The sequence below is a fragment of the Mya arenaria genome, chromosome 10 (genome assembly GCF_026914265.1).
Source record: "Mya arenaria isolate MELC-2E11 chromosome 10, ASM2691426v1".
Taxonomy (NCBI): domain Eukaryota; kingdom Metazoa; phylum Mollusca; class Bivalvia; order Myida; family Myidae; genus Mya; species Mya arenaria.
In genome coordinates, this window is record NC_069131.1 from 40,151,882 (window position 1) to 40,175,014 (window position 23,133).

Here is a 23,133-nt window from a genome sequence, read left to right on the forward strand (position 1 = left end):
CCAAACACTGACGGTTTAATCGCGAACGTCCATTACATAGATGTCTCGAAAATTCAAGTTACCAAACTGCCAGGTTGTGATGACGATGACGAAGACACGGCAGAGGTCGAGGTGAAAGGTTGCGCTGGTAAGCCTCGTCTCCTATCAAGGGTGTGTAAGTGGTTTCGTCGATGTTCTTCCTGCACAAGAAAGCAAAAAAAATGCTGATTAAGCTGATTCGTTTGTATGCGAAATTTTGTTTCAATAAATACATTAGCAAAAAATATTTGCGTACGTATTTTTCTAAATGTCTGCTTGAACTATAGGTGGAAATATCAATCAAAGACGGTGAATGGTTAAATATAAAGCTAACGGCTTCAATAACTGAATTTTCGCGGAGCCGCAACTTCTCAAAATCTTGGGGCCGCAGCCGCAACGCCTGCGGCTACCGCTGCGACGCCTATTTGTTACGCCACGGTGATGCAGTTGACTGTCCGCATGTCTATGCATCTAGCGAGACGTCTTTGGTTCGAACCATGAAAGATGCATATAGCGATTGTGCATTCCGTTATATTTGACATTCAACGTAAATACCTCACATTGCACGATACTCGTCAAAGTCATTGCAAATAGGAGGAAAAGTGTAATCGCGTATTCGATAGTATATACAGTCGAAGTCCGTTGGCTCGAACTCCCAGGGACCGACGAAATTACCTCCAGCCTCGAAAAATTCGAGCCAAGTGGGAATGCTAACCTTCAGTGTAAAAAAAATCGGTCCTTTACATCTAGTTCGAGCCAATGAGAAATTCGAGCCAAGCGAGTTCGAGCCAACCGCGTTCGACTGTAGCGTTTAAATCGACGCGGTAGTGTTTATATGCAGATGGTTCGTAAAAAGGATCCCCGATAGATGCACATATATAGCAATTCGATTGTACATATTATATGGTCTGATCCATATAATATGTATACTAATTAAGTTATTGTTTATACATTGATCTAATATAAAAAGACACGAATCAAATGCAGATCTAAAAGAAGAAAGAAATGATCTTTGAAATAGTGATTGAATAATTATGAAGCATTACAATAGTCCGTATACAGCTTGAAATATTTATTATTCTATTTATAGTTTGCCGAAAAATATACCAAAACGCAAGTGTGTATTAAATAACAAAAACAATTACAATGAAATAATATCAGTATCAAATTTATCAGATTAAATGACAGACAAACGGACGTTTACAAGTTGATCGATCAGGGCGCGTTTAGCGAGAGATCAGAAAGTCGCGATCGACGAAAATAAGTGGTTCTAAAAATAGCCTAGACAGGTAAATACCATAGGCGCCCTAGGCATTTTGTAGTGTAATGCACTGATTTTCTTTGTGTATGTTTAAACATTCCTATCCCGTGGATAAACGTCTGAGTGATCATTCGTAACTTTTATAAACTTCGATAGTTTAACAAATGAAGCAGGTGTTCATTTGATCTTTTAATCATGAAAATGGATTTAAATTGGTTCAGGTTTTTGGACAAAATTTGATTTGTTGTCAGTCGTTTAAAAGCGAATAAAAACGGTGAACCGTTCTTAAAATGTGAAGTTTTTTATGTAAACACCTGTGACAAAATAAGCTGGATTTTTAGTTGAAATGAAAAGCACAAGGACTTATTATTTATTCAAGTTGTTCTTTAAATCGTTTTGCTTGTGACCTGAAACATATTTGCGATTATTAAATTAATACGACTTAAAGTGTAAACTAACTTTATTTGAAAGTGTTGCATGAAATTTAACATGGAGGTAAAAAGTATGTTGTTGTTTTTTATTTGTGTTGTGTTTGAGATGGCAGCATTTGTCGTCTGCTCGGAGTTCTTCGCAAGTAACGGACTCCACCAGACAATCGTGATTGACCTGCACAATAAACGTAAACAGTCTGAAATGGAACACGAAATTTTGACGTTACTTGGTCTACACCAACGTCCACAAGTCATAAAACACGGCTACGAGTATTCCGCACCAAAATTCATGATAACCTTGTACAATTCGTTGCTAAACGAAGAAGGGGAAAGTATTACGGACGAAATTGAGTTCAACAGTAAAGTTAATTTGACGTTAGGCAAACCAATGGAGCATATCAACGGCACGGACGTCATACGGAGTTTTATAAACCACGGTACGTATGCGACTACAAGGGAACGGTTTGTGGGCATGTTTTGGGTTGAGTCCTATCAATTACATTCAAATAACAGTCATGTTCTGCGGTCTGATTTATCAATCATCTGAATAAAGCAAATATACAGTATGACTAAAGTAAAAACAAGGCGCATAGGTCAAAATTATACTTACATGTATTATGACTCATAAAAAGTTTGCATGCGTTGTACCGCGGAATGTTTAACAAAATAACAATAAATAAATGTTTAACAAACATGCCGTTTATTGTTTGATTAATTGATCGATTGATTTATTGATTGAAAAAAATGATTTACGAACGAACGAACAAATAAATGATTGATCGTTTGAATGATTGTTTAGTTGATTGATTAGTTGATCGATTAATTGATTGATTGATTGATTGATTGATTGATTGATTGATTGATTGATTGATTGATTGGTTGATTGATTGGTTGATTGATCGATTGAGTGATTGATATCATTGAATTATAGAACGAACGAATGGATGAATGCTTGCCGGTTGATTGAACAATTGATAAATTAATTGACTGGTTGATTGATTGAATGATTGATTGACTGATGGATTGATCGACGGAACGCTGAACTGCCTTGCTTTGATGAGTGGCATTATTGAATACTGCCTTACTGATTCATGGATTTGACACAGAAGATTAATTGTTTGCAACTATTTAAAGCTTTTTCAACGTTGATATATTTGTGAATGTTTCAATAAAGAGATTTAGGCCAAAATCTACAAACGAAAAGATAGCAATCAGTCTCATTCATTTGAAATGTCAAACTCACCTCATGTATCAATACAAACCGAGTTTGTTAAGTTGTCTCACGAAAAGTACACCGTAGAACATTTTTCCTCATTCATAACATTGTAAATGATTTTAAAATTGATATTCTTATAAATGCGCCAATTACTGAATTTGCAGTCGAAATTATAGGGGGTGTATCGATGATTGCTTGCTATATTGTACTTGTCATTAAAATTGTCCCAAAGTATACATTATCATTGCTCCAGCCAGGATTTGAAAAGGGCAGAGTGTTCAGTCAGAAAGGGCACCTTTGTTGCGCAATTGAATGAGCCTTAATGGGGCACTTGCAAGGGTCAATGTTCGGGGTCAAACTTTTAGTATTGAAGGTAGTTACAACACCTTCACAATATTTATAGCTTTATTGTGAAGGTGTTGTAACTTCTTTCAGTACTAAATGTTTGTTATGAATACCTTAGCTGTTCTCTTTATTTGACTGTCTTTAGTGTCACAATTGTGTATATTATTATTATTATATATATCTATTACTTTTAGATTCATTTCTGAAAATTGACTCTGGCAAACAAAAAAGCACAGCAGGGTGTAGTAAAAAAAGGCAGCAGGGTGCCATAACAGGGCATCGGGTCCCCCACCCTGCTTTTTAGGCCTAACTGAAGCACTGCATTATTTTATATATAGTACCTGGTGTATATAACATTTTGAAGGTTTCCTTAATGTCGAGTAATCTCCGTTCTGTTGATTAAACATAGTTTTCTCATCTCTGTAGATGTTGTCAGTATTTGCCTAAGTGTTTTCCCTATCAATTGTTGCAAACATGTGTGCCCGTGTTGTAAACATTAGTGTCCGAAATTAACATACTTCGGTTGCCATAGGTATATCCCTGACTGACAAAGATTTATCGCATCGTTAAAAGTTCTACTTTCGAAATAATTTGTTTTTCTCTTTTCTATGTTCGAATGGCTGCTGTTTTTTCTGTAACAGTATGCGATGATGTATTAAAAATAACACTGCTATTAAGTGTCATGGTAAACATTTAAAACGCATTAGTGTCCAATTCATTTCAAAAACCGCTTTTTAAAGATCTTATCATAAAATCAAAGAGTCGAAAAAAGTTAAAATGAACGAACTCATTATATATTCGCGTGGCCTGGTCTTTTTCTACCGAAAGACGCGCAAGGTATATAATTAAGAACTGGAAAGAATGTTATACCTTACACTGTATATCGATACATCCCATATGATTTCGCAAGTTAAATCAGTAAATTGGCGCAATTGTTAAAATGCCTGTCTATCATATTTAAAGATGCAATTCAATCTGAAATGAATTGAATTTAAAGATGCACTCTTACTCCCAAATAATATGCTCCACAATCAGTACGATTGTTTTAATTACTAGTAACCGGTAAAGATGAATACATGGCGAAAACAATGGTTCTTATGAAGGATACCGTGTTTAATTTGAAAGAAAGGTGCAGAAAACACATTTTTTTTACCTTTTGAGACGATAGTTATCATTGTTAATCTTTTAAGACCCACCAGCCATTAAATATTAGTGCGTTATGCACCAGTCATTTGTAACCACGCCCCCCAGGCCTTGGGAATAGCGGGGACTTTGACTTTCGGTCCAGCCAAGCCCGGGCAAAGTCTCCGCCCTGCGGGGACGATCTGTTGGTAAAACCCCCGCCAAATGCCCCCGAACCCAAGGGACTCTAGATCAAGCCAATTTGGCGTGAAGACAAAACCACCGCAGTCACCCGGCTCTGCGGGGCCACCTAGAAGGTAAAAACACGACCCATTACCCCGGCTATCCCCGGTATACCGCCGGACCTGGGGGGGGGACGTGGTTACAACTGACTGGTGCATTATCAGGTATTAAATACACGGTCGCAATCGTGTTAGCATTAATTAATATTTTCCATAAATGCATTATTTAGTAAGTAGTTAAAGGTTTATCACTCAAATTTAGGTTTGTTATACATGTGTATTGATTTTATACACGAGTTTCACTTTAATATGTTTTTGTTTACATTTTGAACTCCATTTCAGCCAACAAAATTCCTCACCTACGCCATGACAGGGACATCACATTCTTCTTCGACACGAGCGACGTGGCGCTCTCCGAGTTGGTGATGGGAGCAGAGTTCCGAATATTCAAGGAGGCGAAAACGTCGAGGGGATACGACTGCAGGGTCGAGATATTCCGTATAGCTCAAGGACTGGACCTCGAGTAAGAATTTCGGAACACATCGGCCATTTTCCATGGAAAACAACCTCGGATGCATACGGAGGGTTTACAAAAACTTAACATTTAATTTAGCAGTTGACAGAATATACGCTTGGGAATTATAATAATTTATGCAATGATACGCTTCAATGGCAATCAATTTAGACTTTGTTATACACAATACACGTTAAAACACTACAAATAATTAATATTACAAATTAAAGATTTACGAACTACCTTACTGATGTACCTGCATTGGAGGACCTGCACAACCCACGAAAGTAAAAAATATAGGCTGTAAACATATTGTGTTATTGAGTGTTTGGAGGACCCCCCCCCCCCCCCCCCCCCCAACACACACACGCACTCATTTGAGTGTAATTTGTGCAAACTTTTTCATCTATATTGACATGAAAAGTTAACTCTGCCAATATAAGTGAGAACGGCCCCGATTGCACCTTCACCTTCTGTTAGTGTATCATCCTATGTGTTTTCTCACCACAGGGATAAGACGTTGGAACCGGAAGTAAACCTGACAGTTCCCTGGGACTACGAAGGTTGGGTCAACTTCAACGTGACCAGGGCCCTCACCCTGTGGAGTTACATTCCCTCTACCAACCTGGGGCTTTACATGAAGGTCACCGTGTTGGATGGCGGTCAGTGTTGATTCGGCAATTTCCGGATATTTCCGTGAACAATAATTTATAGATTCTATTTCAGTTATACGTAAAGAAAAAGGTAACCCAAGTTAGATATCGTCGCTGCAAACTTGGGACTTCACACGACTGTCATCATGCTGGACAAAGATGACGTTTTCATAAAGTCGTGAACGATCGGTGATTTCCGGATATTTCCGTAACCGAAATTCCATACACTCAATTTACATTTGCACAAAAACAAAAGAAACTTCTGTAAGATCTTAACAGGCTATTTGAACCTTTAAACCAGCATAGGGCTTCAGATGAAGGTCATTGTGGTGGTTTGGGATCAGCATTCTGGTAGTCGAAAGCTTTCGGTAATTTCCGATATTTGTCTTCGTAACCCTGCTATTCAATTGGGACTTCTTTTTCCGGTATCTAAGACATATCCGTTCATAGAGTTATGAGTTGTCTGTTAAAATATAAACTAATATGCAGTACCATTACCATATAATGACAGACTTGAAGTGACGTAAATATTTGAATCGTTTGTTTAACATTTCTTTTCTAAATTCTTCTCACCAGAACTTGAACTTTAATTACAATCGTTGTAAACAAATAAGCTTAAACTAAACTGCAATTCTTCGTTTCGCAAGCAAAGTCTGCGTTGGGAGTCTCTGAGAAATGTTGGAAATTTTAACAATTTGTTTAGTCTGTTAACCTGGAGCGCGTTGAAATTTCTTGTATTTTAACATTGCAGAAAACAGACAGATCGCACCTGGCAAGTTCGGCATAGTGGGACGAAATGGCCCAGACGATCAGCAAGCGTTCCTTGTCGGATTTTTCAAAATGGCGCGCTCGGATATCCCAACGCGCACGCGCAGATCTGCCGACGGAAGTAACAACGAAACACCGGATGAATCCGACAAATATTACTATTGGGGAGGCAATAGTTATTGTAAGTTTGCATGGGACAAATAGAAATTTAAAAACAAATTATGAGGGTTACTTAATTATTTCATTTTTTTTTATAAAAATGTTAAGATATAATTCAATAATTTCAAAAAAAAAAAAAACCATATAATGAACCATTTCGATTCATGTAACTATGATCATAACTGTTTTATTCAATATTATATACTCGGTATGCATTTCATTTAATGAATTATTTAATAGTATTTTCTTTTAGCTATGCTGTAACGAAAGTAATATAATCACTGTTGTGTCCCGGTTTGCCTTAGGAGAAATCAGTTAATGTCCTTTTTGACAGGCCATGACAAAGTACCACAGGTCGGCATCGAACTGACCCTAAGCTGCTTTATTTGATAATTCGGCCGCTTGTTCAGAAACTAATAACGTGATTAACGATGTCGTGGATAACTTTTAATATGATATATTTGATGATATGCTCACGTTCTTTAATATAATGAAGTTCAGCTGAAACAGTTGCCTCAAAAATTGTTCGAAATTAAGCAAATCACAAGTGTATCCATTTAACTTTAAGAGAAGTAACAATTTAAAAGTTAACAACGATGACGTTAATAACGTTGTTAACTTAAACATTGTTTTAAATAATTGACCTAATGGCTATGAGCAAATTATTTTAATTAATTACCAAGCAATTATTAATAAATTTCAAAGGAACCCTGCCACTTGGAATTTCACCAAAATGTTCAACATGTCGCAAAGTTTGGGGACGTTTTTGACATTATGTAAACACTCATATAAAAATGTACGATTTTTACGAAATAAACCATTGTTTATAAGGACTTTCCGCGCTCTAAATTAACGTTTAACTTCAAATTTATAACATTCTTATCATCATCATTTAACAAGATCAACTTCTCGAATACCCATTGCGATGTTTTCATTACAATTATCAAAAGCTATAAAACCCAGATACCCATCAACACAAGTATTCCTCGAAACTTTCTGGCAGACCTATGGTAAATAAAATACCTATGAATTAGCGCTCTTCATTATTCAGAAGCGCACCTGTTTCAAGTGTGTTACGGGGGATTCCGTTAATGTCTCTCGTTTGTGCATTATACCCAGGGAACTGGTGTGTTTTTATTTATTAATCTGCGAAACATGACATTAAGGTTTATATGATTTTTACTTGATGCTAAACATATCAAATAAATACCAAAAAAGTTGTAAGCTGAAGTGCCATCCAAGTTATTTTTAACGCACTTAAAATGCCAACAATGCTTTTTTCTGACCCAAAGTTGCATCATACAATGCCAAGAATGTTATCACTGCGATGAGAATTTCATATCATAAAATGAGTATTTTGTTTGGGTTGCCCTAAAAATTATACCTAGAAGGGATATTACAGTTAAAATTGTTTATATTCTGTATGCATTTATAGTGTTATGAATTCGATATATTATTGTAAACATGTACAATTTATTGAAGTATACATTTCGATTATTCGAGGCAGCTCCAAATTTTGCAAAACCCAAATCCGTTCAACAAAAAAATAAATGGCTTGGCCTTACCAATATTGATCTTCATTCCAGCTATGGACAACTACCGGAAGAGCGCCTGTCAACGTCACACACTCTACGTCAACTTCAAAAGCCTTGGATGGCAGGTATGGTGGCGATACAGATTGTGTCGCAAATCGTATTTTTAGTGCGTTTGTTTTCTAAGAAAAAATGTCTGAATATTCCCATGGCCTTTGTGCCGGAGGCGTCGTCAGAAACCGTTTAAAGAAATGAGAATGTAGGCTGCAACATTATAAGAGTGACACAAAAGCATGTGTTGCACGTGTTACTTAACATGTTTTTAATTCATGGTGTTCAAAACTCTTTAATCGAATGAGGAAAAACGGACGAGCATCGGTATACGCCTGTGGTGCTCTTGTTTTTGAATTGATCGTACGACTGCGCTCTTTAAAGTGTTCGTGTCAGGTATGGAATAAATGCTATAACATTAATTAACGCTCAGTTATACCCAGGAGCGGATCCAGGAATATACGTTATAGGGGTCGTAACTTAGGGGCGCAACTCTTTGACATGCACCCCTCCCTCAGAACCGAAAGTATATGGCATACACTGCATGGGGATTTGGGATTACTCAATAAAGAAACTTTTAACTATTTGTAGTCGGAAATGATGCATTATGAGCATATTTCATTATTTATTTTCACCAGTTTCGACATAAAAACTAAATTTTACGATTTTAGAGGGGGAGCGCGCCGGGTGCGACCCCTCTAAATCCGCTTGTGATACCAATCGTTTGATACTGGCATATTTTATAGACCAAATCGGGTATACTACGACATTAACAGTTTGAAAAGCGACACAATGGATGTAAACACAATGTATGCCAACACTATGTATGTTGAAATCGTTACCAAATTGTATTTAAGATGACCTCAGCCAGTTGCAATCAACGCCTGATTTTGTAAACCACCACTGACCACGACTTACAGTAACCAACAACGACACCAAAAACAAATGCTTTGGGGTGAATTGTTTGAACTTTTCTATGGGAAATAAGTAACACAGTCTCTACCATTGTTTTTCAGGATTGGATAATCGCCCCTGACGGATACCCAGCCTTTTTCTGCGGCGGAGAGTGCACGTTCCCGCTAGGCGCCCAGATGAATGCGACCAACCACGCGATCGTCCAGACGCTTGTTCATCTCACACGTCCTTTCGCGGTGCCTAAGCCATGCTGTGCCCCGACAAAATTATCCCCTATCCAAGTGCTGTATTTTGACGATAAATCGAACGTCGTGTTGAGGAAATATGGGAATATGAAGGTGAAAGCGTGCGGATGTCATTAAATTGAATAAGAAATGAAAACGATAGCATCATCCCTTTGGATTGCTCGTTTCAATAGAAGAACACGCAAATGATACGATAAGTGACAAATTTGAAACAGTCGTGTTTACAAAGAGTAGTTTTCGGATTGTCTAATGCATTCTCCACTAACTAACAATGCCTGCATATCTTAAGAACATTTTTCATTAAGTTATCTCATGTTACTTTATTTTTTTTTCAGTGGAATTCTGTATTTAAGGGTGTTTACACGTGATTTCTGTGATCTTGTTTCCATGACATTTATTTTGGTAATTTTATAAATAACATTCATTCATTTTAAAAACTAGAGCTTTAATACCATCTTACAATATCATACAAGCGTCAGTATTTGTGCTGTCATAAATGTTTGTCTCATTTGTACATTATTAATTGTTCATATCACCATTTTGATTTGTATTATACACGTTTGTTTGTTAAAATTGATCGCAATGTCAAGATTAAATGTGATTAGTTTATAGGCGTGTTACTGGTTTTGAGAATGTCGAATTGTGTGGTCAAGCTTAAAAGAGGAAGAGATGAATCACCCCAGTTGTTTAGTGACGTAGCATTCGGACCTTTTCGGCCATTTTCCATCGATATCGCCCACACCGCTGTGAATTATATAAGCGTATAGACGTATTCACACTCTAGTTAATAAGTTTTGGCACATACATATTATGAATGTATTTGCAATATTCGCTTTCTAATTAACAGCTATATTTCAGCGTTGAAAATTGTGGATCTGGAGTCCATGGCAGATAACACACAGTACGAACGAAGTTATTGCCCTTGCCCTTTGTGCTAAATTTGCCATTTGCGTAAACGAAGTTAAATGTCTGGCGGAGTTTTTTCAAAGGTTAGTTTTACATTCCAGAATTATTAATTTCGTACAAATATTTTATTAGCGACAATAATAAGTTAAGGAACCATGCTGAACATTTTTTATTAACCGGGTGTTGTTTTCATAGAGTATTAATAAAAATAGAGCTGTCTTCGTGCAAGTTTTTGACCAATATTTATAAAGAACTCTTCCGCACGGGGAGTATGGTCATATGGTAACACACTTGACTGTCAATCCAGGGATCGTAGGTTCGATTCCCCGCCGCATCGCTAAAATACCAATCGTCTTCCGGGAGGGACGTTAAATGGGGGTCCAATTGGACAGTGCTATACACTGGTGCACGTTCAAGAACCAAGGTAGCTCTAACCAGGGTTTCATTCTGTCTGTGCACTTTGCTCCAAAAACCTTAAATGACAAAAAATCTTGTAAAACTCATACCTGGCATCTGCGTTTGCCACAAGCACTGCGATCTGTGTGCTTACAAGGGTCCAGGCGAGTGTACCCAAGATATACTTTGGGTTATAATGGCGTCGGAGACTTGGCACTTCTTGTGGTTTCAGTGTTCAAGTTCAAGTGGCGAGGACTGCATTACTAAAAGCCATGCAGAGATTGCATAAATGAATAGTCCTTTGCATCATATCGTCCGAGCGACATCCCTGCTCGGAGTTAAGACGATAATAAATGCTGGTTGTCACATAGGAGAATTGAAAATTTCCTCTACAAATTATATTTTAAAACTGTACATAGATTCGTCGCTGTAAAAAGGACTTCATACCGTATATGACTTGTTCATCATTGCCGAGACGGATACATGTTTAATTGCTTATACATCGAATAAGACGTGAACCAGGCCGTCAGACAAGCGCCCCATCGTAATTTTCCTTTTATTATCATGTGTCTGCTTTTATCATTTCCCATTATTTCGCAATGTTTAAATTTTAAACCAATAAAACTGCACTTAGATTTTACACGATATTTCCCAGATATTTAATTCCGGAAATGACGTCATAATCAATGGCAGTAATGATTAAGTTTTTTATTGAATATAAACATAAATGAGGAATATAATACATTCGAAATCATTTATGTAAGAAATATAGTTCGCTCCTGGAATATGTTATTGAATAGTTAGTTTATCTCATAAAAAAAATTAACACCCGTCTGTAAAAGGTGGCACTCAACACATCCTGCTACTATGCTGAAAACGGGGCTGACAGTAATGTGATACGGATTCTTCGATTTGGCGTCACTATTGGATATGGAAAGGGTAAATTGATGGGCATATAAATAAGGTGGGTAATCAATCCGCACTGTACCATTCATATTTTCACACAAAAAGCCACCATCTTGATGGTAAAACGTATGTTTTTGACTATTTCTTAGTTTATAAACTTCGAGCAGAATAATATTTATGAACCTGCTCCTCTCTTTCTAATATGTTGGTACCTATATCGACTACAAACTCATTCTAGGCCAAAAGTTACATTTGCATGAAAAATTGAATCGACGTGAAATGAACATGATTTAACAGGGTGATGTGCAGTGCATTTTTGTTTCCACTGCATTTGTCCAAAAAATAACTTTGTGGTAAACCCATCAAATATATAGTGCCATTTTACATTTCATGTTGTTTGATGTTATTCTATTAACGAAGAAATTGTCAAAAACCTATCTTTAACATCCAAGATGGCGGCTTTTTGTTTACAATTTGAATGGTACGATGCAGGTCGATAACACGCCCTGATAATAAAACCTCACATTTGCTACTTTCATAGCCACAAAAACGATATTTCATAGTTTCATAGGATAAATGGAAATGTGGCCAAGTTATAGACTAGAGTAATATATTCATGAATATATGATAGTCATTTGAAATAAAATAGAAATAAAAACATGGCAAAACACACTAATATCATGTACCCGACAAAAAACACTCGTTGCTGAACTGAAGTTTGGTTTTATTGTTCTCACAAACACAATTTATTAATATTGGTGTTGATTTTCATTGCTTATAAACTCTGGTTATAAATCATTATTACAATCTTGCTCGTGATAAGATCCTACAGGCAATGAAAGGTACAAAGACTAGTTAGATGCCCATAACAAACCTATAAATTTTAATGCATTATTAAAAACTGAAATATGCGATATTTTGGCGTTTTTAACTGAGGAATGGTGGCCACGTAGCTGTCAATTGAAAACCCAGTTGATACAGGCCAATATAAATTATTTTGTTTAGAACTCATATGCTCTTTTTGTTTTGATCAATAAAGTCAAATGAGTTCAAAATTTCTTTTGTGCGTCTCAATAGATGTTTTACCTTTATCAACATATGCAATACAAAGGTCGCGTTCGCTTCGGACGGTCGTAGGTTCAAACCCCGGCCGAGTCAGACCGAAAGACGTTTGATTATGATACCAGTTTCCTTGCCTAGCGCCCGGCATTAAAAGGGTATACATAGTATTGGGAAACCCCGGCCGAGTCAGACCGAAAGACGTTTGATTATGATACAAGTTTCCTTGCCTAGCGCCCGTCATTAAAAGGGTATACATAGTATTGGGAAAACCCCGGCCGAGTCAGACCGAAAGACGTTTGATAATGATACCAGTTTCCTTGCCTAGCGCCCGGCATTAAAAGGGTATACATAGTATTGGGAAACCCCGGCCGAGTCAGACCGAAAGACGTCTGATTATGATACCAGTTTCCTTGCCTAGCGCCCGTCATTAAAAGGGTATACATAGTATTGGGAAAACCCCGGCCGAGTCAGACCGAAAGACGTTTGATAATGATACCAGTTTCCTTGCCTAGCGCCCGGCATTAAAAGGGTATACATAGTATTGGGAAAACCCTGGCCGGGTCAGACCGAAAGACGTCTGATTATGATACAAGTTTCCTTGCCTAGCGTCCGGCATTAAAAGGGTATACATAGTATTGGGAAACCCCGGCCGAGTCAGACCGAAAGACGTTTGATTATGATACCAGTTTCCTTGCCTAGCGCCCGGCGTTAAAAGGGTATACATAGTATTGGGGAAACCCCGGCCGAGTCAGACCGAAAGACGTTTGATTATGATACCAGTTTCCTTGCCTAGCGCCCGGCGTTAAAAGGGTATACATAGTATTGGGAAACCCCGGTCGAGTCAGACCGAAAGACGTTTGATTATGATACCAGTTTCCTTGCCTAGCGCTCGGCATTAAAAGGGTATACATAGTATTGGGAAAACCCTGGCCGAGTCAGACCGAAAGACGTTTGATTATGATACCAGTTTCCTTGCCTAGCGCTTGGCATTAAAAGGGTATACATAGTATTGGGATACCCCGGCCGAGTCAGACCGAAAGACGTTTGATTATGATACCAGTTCCCTTGCCTAGCGCTCGGCATTAAAAGGGTATACAAAGTATTGGGAAAACCCCGGCCGAGTCAGACCGAAAGACGTTTGATTATGATACCAGTTTCCTTGCCTAGCGCCCGGCATTAAAAGGGTATACATAGTATTGGGAAACCCCGGCCGAGTCAGACCGAAAGACGTTTGATTATGATACCAGTTTCCTTGCCTAGCGCCCGGCATTAAAAGGGTATACATAGTATTGGGGAAACCCCGGCCGAGTCAGACCGAAAGACGTTTGATTATGATACCAGTTTCCTTGCCTAGCGCCCGGCGTTAAAAAGGTATACATAGTATTGGGGAAACCCCGGCCGAGTCAGACCGAAAGACGTTTGATTATGATACCAGTTTCCTTGCCTAGCGCCCGGCGTTAAAAGGGTATACATAGTATTGGGAAACCCCGGCCGAGTCAGACCGAAAGACGTTTGATTATGATACCAGTTTCCTTGCCTAGCGCCCGGCGTTAAAAGGGTATACATAGTATTGGGGAAACCCCGGCCGAGTCAGACCGAAAGACGTTTGATTATGATACCAGTTTCCTTGCCTAGCGCCCGGCATTAAAAGGGTATACATAGTATTGGGGAAACCCCGGCCGAGTCAGACCGAAAGACGTTTGATTATGATACCAGTTTCCTTGCCTAGCGCCCGGCGTTAAAAGGGTATACATAGTATTGGGGAAACCCCGGCCGAGTCAGACCGAAAGACGTTTGATTATGATACCAGTTTCCTTGCCTAGCGCCCGGCGTTAAAAGGGTATACATAGTATTGGGAAACTCCGGTCGAGTCAGACCGAAAGACGTTTGATTATGATACCAGTTTCCTTGCCTAGCGCTCGGCATTAAAAGGGTATACATAGTATTGGGAAACCCCGGCCGAGTCAGACCGAAAGACGTTTGATTATGATACCAGTTTCCTTGCCTAGCGCTCGGCATTAAAAGGGTATACATAGTATTGGGAAACCCCGGCCGAGTCAGACCGAAAGACGTTTGATTATGATACCAGTTTCCTTGCCTAGCGCTTGGCATTAAAAGGGTATACATAGTATTGGGAAACCCCGGCCGAGTCAGACCGAAAGACGTTTGATTATGATACCAGTTTCCTTGCCTAGCGCCCGGCGTTAAAAGGGTATACATAGTATTGGGAAACCCCGGTCGAGTCAGACCGAAAGACGTTTGATTATGATACCAGTTTCCTTGCCTAGCGCTCGGCATTAAAAGGGTATACATAGTAGTGGGAAAACCCGGCCGAGTCAGACCGAAAGACGTTTGATTATGATACCAGTTTCCTTGCCTAGCGCTTGGCATTAAAAGGGTATACATAGTATTGGGATACCCCGGCCGAGTCAGACCGAAAGACGTTTGATTATGATACCAGTTTCCTTGCCTAGCGCTTGGCATTAAAATGGTTTACATAGTATTGGGAAAATAGAGTACTCAGTTGTATCCATAAATCGGTGCTTCACACCGAGCACGTTATACCCCGTTCACACAGGGTTCCGCTTCTATCACGTTCTAAATTTGGTACGGAATCGTGACCAATCTTGGTATCGCGCGGCATTTCGAGAAGGGTCTACATTAACGAGCAGGTAGGGTCGTAGTAGAATCGCAAAGATCGTACAGCTCCGTGAACCCGCCAGGCTGAAAAGCTGTTTCAAATCCCTTTTTTATATATACGCATTGAATCAAGTCGTGCAATGATCGTTGAGAGAACGTAGTGTGGCCGGCAAGAGCGCGGCGACTTCGTGGAGCAGTCTTTTAACTCCGTCTACCAACGTAGTACGGTCGTGTACATCGTGGTGACAACGTAGTAGATGCGACACACGATAGGCGATGGTCGGGGTGAAACCGTGGTACAAGCCAAAGCTACGTATCGAAAACGCGGCGGTCGTTGAGAAATCGTAGTACAAGCGTAGATCAGGCGATCCGAGGACGATACTCATCGCCTTTCAACACTTTGACGCCGTTCTCGCCTCGATCTGATAAATTCTTCAGGTCGGGATGAGCGGCATGAGCGTAGTGACATCGGTGCTCTGTGTGAACGGGGCATTAATGGACCAAGAGGGCTATCCGCAAAGGGATAGGATATCTCACGGTATCTTCTTATATCTGGAATTGACAGACAATACTATCACATGCCACTCTGGCATTTAAATACTGTTAAACTCGTGATGGCGTCACGGTCTTTCTCACTCATCAGAGGTATGACAATGATGATTATATGCAAAGCCACGGCGGGGTCAAGCCATAATGCAACCGATAGGCGCTGACAGACAAACCAATGTGAGCATCCGCATGGAGGGAGAGGTCTATCATGCATGTTATCTTGACATGTTACACAGCCTTCGCAGCTTCCTGTCAAACTAAACATAGGGACAGGTTTTCTGTTTCAGGCAATTTAGTGCAACGCCGAAATATTTTCTTTTATAGCGCTTTTCAACGTTTACTGTTTATTCATTGTTAAATTAATATCCGAAAAATAATGAAAAATGAAACTTTACTACTGTACACCAAATTAAATTTAATGATGTATCTTCTATTAAAATAATTTATGATTTTTAAAACATATTATATATTGGTTACATAAACCAAATACTTGGACTTGCAATGATTATACTTTTGTGAGAGAAAGCGATGGGATTTCAGATTTACTAATTCGTAGTGAAACATACATACAAAAACAAAAGACAAAATGGATGAATCTGTAGATGTTTCTACAGTTAATGTAAGTACAAAATTACTTTAAAGTCTATAAAATATATGTAGCCGAAAACGTTTCTAAACATTTTAAAACATCTGTTTGAATACTATCTATTTCACAACTTTTTTTATTTCACAGTTACTCTAAGAGTAAACTCTATAAAATCCAATTAACACAATTTAAATGTATCAACATTGAAATGAAAGCTGGTACCAGCGCTGCCAGGTAACGAGGCTTGTCGAGTTACCGGCTCCGCAGCGTGCCCGAGGGTGGGATGTTTCTAATCGGACCGGACACACATGATTTATATTGTTTTCTAGAATACCTTAAATTACATTTTTGTAAAAAAAAAACATTACACAGAAAATCGCATTTTGTACCTTTCACCAAAAAGCGCGTGTTATGATGTTTATTGACGTAATGACGCCCGAGGGTCGGATTTTTCTATCCGTACCGGACTCACGTGTCTTATATTTTTCTAGCATACCTTAAATTACATTTTTGTGAAAAACATTACAAAGAAAAGCGCATTTTTGAACATTTCACCCAAAAGCGCGTGCGATGATGTTTACTGACGTCATGACGCGCAGTAATTTTTATTCTATTACGTCTTTTAAGGGTTTTTCTATTTTGTTTTAAAAAGGAATGTTTTTGTTAAGTTAATGTATTGATTAAAAAATGATATTTTATGCATTTTTCTTAAACCGGTTTAAGCCTTAAAACATTAATTTTCGAACGGAAATATGCAAATCTACGATCTGATTTTTTGTCAGCGATCTTATATCATTGGTGTGCAGATATCTATACAAAACAATTGCTCTTTCAAAGACAAAAATTAAAAAAAGTTGTAAAAACGGTAAATCTGTGAGAGTGCAGCTTTAATAAGCTAATATCATTGCTTTGCATATGACTATAGCTTCTTCGATTCCAACGATAACGCTTGATTGATTTTATTTATTCCATAAGTGTGCCCCTTGCATTAACTATGTTAGAACATTGCTTTACCTGTAATAAAATAATAATAATAACAATCGGTGTGCAGTACACAACTTCTGTGTATGGATCTTTATCTTTATTGCCTTGTGCTGCTCAGATCATGATCTGAGCGTCTAGCTGTGCAGTTATAGAGGTTTTATTATAGAAATGGACAATACATCTTGTCTAATACATATAAACAATAGTCATAATTAAAGCGATTGAAAATAAATACTTAGCAAATAAGAGTGATAAGTTTTAAAATAGTTATATAACATAAATGTATATATATTAAATCCACTTTAAATGCATGGTCACCATTGTTATATCCAAATTGTGAAGCATCTTAGTGAGACAATGGGATTATCTACTCGAAAAGAATCAACCCTGAATGGCCTTGAGCTAATAAACAAATACACAGGAAATGGCCCCAACTGTAACACCAGTGCAATAAACAGGAGATACATAGCAGGGGATAATCATGCTAAACATTCTTTAAACTGGCTCTTTAAACACCCACCTAAGTGACAAATAACCAATAAACAATACACATGCAATTTACCATCCTGCTTGGTCATATGAGTGCCATAAAACAGGGGCTGGTCTGCTGGGATATAAGGAAGCCAGACATTCATTAAACTAAGCCTTTAATGGGATAATTATGCTAAGTTGGGGCATTTGCACTGTATAGACCTTTTTAATACCCGAATACAAGATGCAAGAGATATAATAATCTTTATTTAAAGTCGGTTATATGTTAACAAGAAACATTAGCTCAATGAGCTATTTTCCGAAAAGTTTGTGGTCTCTGCGGTTTGGCTCGTATATCTGTGTATTGCATCTGTAGTAAAATATGCATACGTTTCGGAAAGTGATAAGTAAACTGGACCAGATGGGCACTTTTGGTATCGTATTGCAACAAAACACCCAGTTTCACCAAAATAAATATTTCTACAATAGCCACGTTTTCGATTGACTTATCAGCAATGAAACTGATCGTGATAAAGAGAATCGGTAGAATAATATTGACATGTTTAACCGTTTTAACATTCGGGAACATTTGGATTTCAAAATTTTTGGGAAAACTATGGAAGCGCATTGGAGACACAATGGTTCATATTGCATCATAGTTTGATGGAAGGTCCGAGTAGTATTATGTACGCTGAAGCCAATGATATTATAATGTTATTAATTAGGTGATTTCATATTGGCCTAGTTATTTGTCCGAGGTTAGCTGTATTTGCCTGAGCCCGAAAGGGCCAACAATAACTGGGCCAATATGAAATCACCTAATTAATAAGTATTTTATTAATTAACTATTACCGTTTTGGTTAAAAACATTCTTATAACTTACCTTTAGTTCACATTGAAGCCGTATTATCCCTTATTCATTCATGGTGTCTGCTTTTCTAGACTTGACTTTTTGCTGATTTTGACATGTATCCTTATAGTGACATTGCACATACTTAAGAATAAAGCACTGTACACCGTAAGGAAGCATGTCTTTTCGTCTTAGTTTTGTAAATCGTTTGCTAAAACGTCAAATGTTTCACCTTCGTCGTCTATTTTGGCGGTGTACAAAAGCATAATAGTCGTAAAATCCACCAACGGGTTAAATACAACTGTTATATCAAACCATACACAGTGGTTCAATCATTCAATAGGTTCAAGTATTCCAAATAGAGTTAAACGAAGAACAACAATTTCAAAACAGCCGGAAAACAGAAAACAAAATGGCTACCTTTAAAAATAACTTCCAGCATATTTCTCATACAAGGCGAGTTTCGACAGCCAATGAAAATGGCCCATTTCTCAAATCCTATATTAGGCGAGTTTTGTAGCCAATCAAAACGGAGGAAACTCATATTAGGGGAGATTGGTTGATATTGGCCGAGTTTGGTCGATATTGAGCGAGTTCTGGCGTATTTTGTCTTCAATTGTCTGGTATAGGTACAGCAATTATCTCTGTATCTCGTCAAATACGTACTAGTTGATTAATAATAGACAATAATTTCAACGTAATAATTGTAATTATGCAAAATGGTTTAACTATTTTAAAACAGGCAAATATAGTGTCTTTTGGAGAAAATTTATATGTAATGGTGTAGGTTCCCTTTCCTCGCAAAATGCTTTTTTGGCTTCGAAGGCTGCATTTTTTGACATAGAACCTTAAATAAGACTCCATTGTATTGTGGAATTGGTACTATATACACATGTCAATATTATACTTTCATGAATACCTTATAAGCAGATGGCTTTCTAAAAAAATATATTGCGTATAGACCTTCATGTAACAAATCGTTTTTTAATATTTTATTCAAAATTAATTGTTAGTTTTCTTATTTCTTTTAAAGTTGTCGATATTGGCTGATAATACCGCCCAGCGTTCTTACAAGAGGACGGGCGAGTTCGATAACCCCGCGTTCGTAGGCCCGCGGGACCCAGCAGCTGGTAACCATGACGACAAATATCACACAACACTTAGTTTCGGGAAGTCGAGGTAATGTCAAAACTATATTTTGAGAGAAATAGAATGCAACCATTCATTCACGAGGACAATTTGGGTATATTTGCAATAAGACTATCTTTTAAAGAGGGCTTGGATTGATCCTTATCAGAACACCCGCCCTAATATCACAAAACTACTCAAGTCATTTATCAATCTCCATCTCAACTCATTTTTTTCCAAGTAACAGCATGAACTTCTGCAAGTAAATTTTAAATTCAATTTGAGGGCACTGGCTTAATACTATTAAAATTATTGATCTTTCCATTTTTCATCGTTCGCTCGTTGATACGATAGCCACCATATTATATTGTATTTTGGCAAAGAAATTTGAACATTTATTTCAGGTCTAAGAAATCAATCATACTAGCAGTTACCATAGTGACCGTAGTTTTACTATTGCTTGGTTTAATCGTTGCGATTTTCTTCGTGACGTCAGGCGATAGCACAGGGTCCGGTTAGTTCACTTTTGTATATATTCATATTTTTAAATATTTCGTGTAGTTTATTCGCTTAAGAGACTGTTTATTACTCTGTGAAATGGTCAACCAACATGAACATTTGTTATGCTTCCAAAGTTACCTTTTCTCGGTCCATCTCGGTTAACATGGTTATGTGGCTTTGTGATTATGAGTTTACTTTCATTGATTGTAGAATCAACTTCTACAGAAGGAACAACAGGTATGTTATCAAATTCAATCGTTTATAACAGCCGGTCATATGTTAACTATCCAACTTTCAAATACAGTTTACCCATAGTACTACGAATATACTTGTTTCGGCACTCATGGTTTTATTTGTCCGAATATTTACACGTTGTCCGAAGCTATGAAACTTACCTTCCATACATCGAGGAGAGAAAGTGGAGAAAATGTTAGATCTCCTTCTTTATTTAATGTCGCTTAACACGTTTCCGTTTTCAACATCGATATATAGGCTTTACTTTCATAAGTTTCTTATTTTAATACATACTTCGTACTTATTCATTCTGATAAATTTGTCATTCCCGTACCTCTGAGTAAAGAAGCACTTCGTAGTTGGACTTACTGTTGAATTGAACTAACACATTGTTTTAGAAACTAGACAGCTGGTGTATGTTGGGGAGGCAGTCCTAACCAATGAAAGTTGGTCAGATGATTTGTACGACCCTTTGACTCCAGCCTATGTGCGCCTCCAGGCCATCTTCATTGCGGAGGTATATACGTTATGGAGTACCACGTCGCTCAAAGTGCATGGTTTACATGATAGTGAATGTTCTTACATTTTATAGTAAAAACAAAATATTTTGAGATTATAAGTATCTTCCATGGTCGAGAGTGTAAGATAGGTTCATTCCGACCCGAGCGTAGGGTGTTTTGCGGAAACGAGGTCGGGATGGACCTATCTTATACGAGCGTCTATGGTAGATGCTTTTTCTCCCACCTCAGTTAAACAAAATTAAGTAAAAATGTGTTTTTTGCTGGAACTCTTTTTTGCTTAGTGAAAATAATTGCGTATGGATATGCGATAGCATGTGGTTGTCATGGATATACGCGCAGTGATCCAGTTAATGTTAATAGTCAAATCGGTCTTTTTAAATAGTTCTAAGGAGAATGAAGCATTATTTCTTGAATAGTGCGTGAAAACTGTTTTATGGTGATATTTGAAGCGAGAAATAATTAACTAGCGTTCTAAATATTACCATAAGACAAGATTTCCTTGATGCTACTGACGACAGTCTTCAACAAGGGAGGTAATTACAATGTGGTGACCATTAAAAGAAGTTTCATACGGGCATTTTATCCGACCGTGGGCAAGATAAGAATATCTAGCATGGTTAAATTATTGGATCTACTTATCTGAGGTGGGAGAAAAGAATATCTAGTATGATTAAATTATTGGATCTACTTATCTGAGGTGGGAGAAAAAGATCTGAAGAACTTCCAGCCTATTGTATACATATGCAGGCTTTTATACCATAAGAAATCAACGAAGGAATAATACGTGTGATATTTTTTCACATTTGTTCTATATCTTTCATTTAAGATGGACGAATTATTCCAAAGTAATGCCAGTACGGTAAAAACATACAACTCCACAATGGTGACAAGTTTCAGGTGAGAATGAACACTTTTTTCACTTGACTAATGGCCGATTTTTAAACTCAACTCTGGGCTATGTTACATAACATCTGACACACTAATATTACAATCAATGTTTTACCAAGGATAAAGTATTGAAATAAACCAAGAAACCGAGGAAAAAAGCGTTCATAAACAGGACGGTTTTTGCAAACTTTATTCATTAACGGCTACTTTATTTTGTGCCCGAAACCTGCATAACAATGTTTTTTTAACCTTTTTGCAAGTTTGCGTATAAAATAGTGCCAGTTTCCGATGTTTAAATTTGCGCGCATTACGTGCTACTCCTTTAGTTCAAAGGTCAACATCATTTTTTAAATGTTTTGCAAGTGTGCGTACCGAATAACGCCAGTTAGTAATGTTTGAATTTGCTCGCATCACGTTCCAACCCCTATAGTTCAGAGGTCAAGGCATGGTCAGATACCCACGTGCGATCCATTTCTTTACTTTCCACTGATGGGTGGATAATAATGAAACGGACTAGTCGTTATTATCCTACAATGATGTCAATGACTTCAAAAATAAAGCTCACTTCTTGTTCATTTATCCAATAGAGAGGGAAGCGTTGTTGTGCAGTTTCGCATCCACTTTGTCACCAAGGTCGACCAAACAGGAGGTCTGGATGACGTGATTTCTCACGTGCCGTTGTCCCTAGTAAAAGCTATTGTTGAATCCGCTGATATCACTTTTAACGGATCTGTTAGAGTATACGGTACGTATTTTGAAATTTAGTTTTAAAAATGATATGCAAGTCCAAAACGTTTTCATGTTTCAACGTTTAAGGGACCGTAGAATGAAACACCATATTAGATATTTAACAAATTATGAAAATACATTTTAGAGGGCACACATTTAATTAATTTAAAACTATATACTTAGTATTGTTCGGCGTTTTTGTTTGTCCAAACGGCATGGAAATATTAACAAATAGCAATATAATTTATTATTTCGGTAAATTATTTTTATTTTTAATACAGAATAAGCTCATTGCTTATTCATTTAAGTG

General features: G+C 37.7%; 2 protein-coding genes across 5 annotated transcripts in view; both read left to right on the forward strand.

Moving 5' to 3' along the window:
* Window positions 1-1,341: 1,341 nt before the first annotated feature.
* Window positions 1,342-10,081, forward strand: LOC128204233 (bone morphogenetic protein 7-like). Its single transcript, XM_052905622.1, has 6 exons — window positions 1,342-2,147; window positions 4,978-5,158; window positions 5,660-5,811; window positions 6,554-6,751; window positions 8,316-8,389; window positions 9,329-10,081. The coding sequence occupies exons 1-6, from the start codon at window positions 1,757-1,759 to the stop codon at window positions 9,587-9,589; spliced, it is 1,257 nt and encodes a 418-aa protein (XP_052761582.1). The 5' UTR covers window positions 1,342-1,756; the 3' UTR covers window positions 9,590-10,081.
* A 6,334-nt stretch (window positions 10,082-16,415) lies between these two features.
* Window positions 16,416-23,133, forward strand: part of LOC128207044 (uncharacterized) — a 54,826-nt gene continuing 48,108 nt past the window's right edge. For all 4 annotated transcript variants that reach the window (XM_052909852.1, XM_052909853.1, XM_052909854.1 and 1 more), the window contains exons 1-7: window positions 16,416-16,550; window positions 19,856-20,001; window positions 20,355-20,464; window positions 20,662-20,688; window positions 21,084-21,202; window positions 22,033-22,103; window positions 22,682-22,839. In XM_052909852.1, coding sequence (XP_052765812.1) covers window positions 16,518-16,550; window positions 19,856-20,001; window positions 20,355-20,464; window positions 20,662-20,688; window positions 21,084-21,202; window positions 22,033-22,103; window positions 22,682-22,839 — 664 coding nt within the window. In that variant the 5' untranslated portion in view covers window positions 16,416-16,517. The remainder of the gene's footprint in view (window positions 16,551-19,855; window positions 20,002-20,354; window positions 20,465-20,661; window positions 20,689-21,083; window positions 21,203-22,032; window positions 22,104-22,681; window positions 22,840-23,133) is intronic.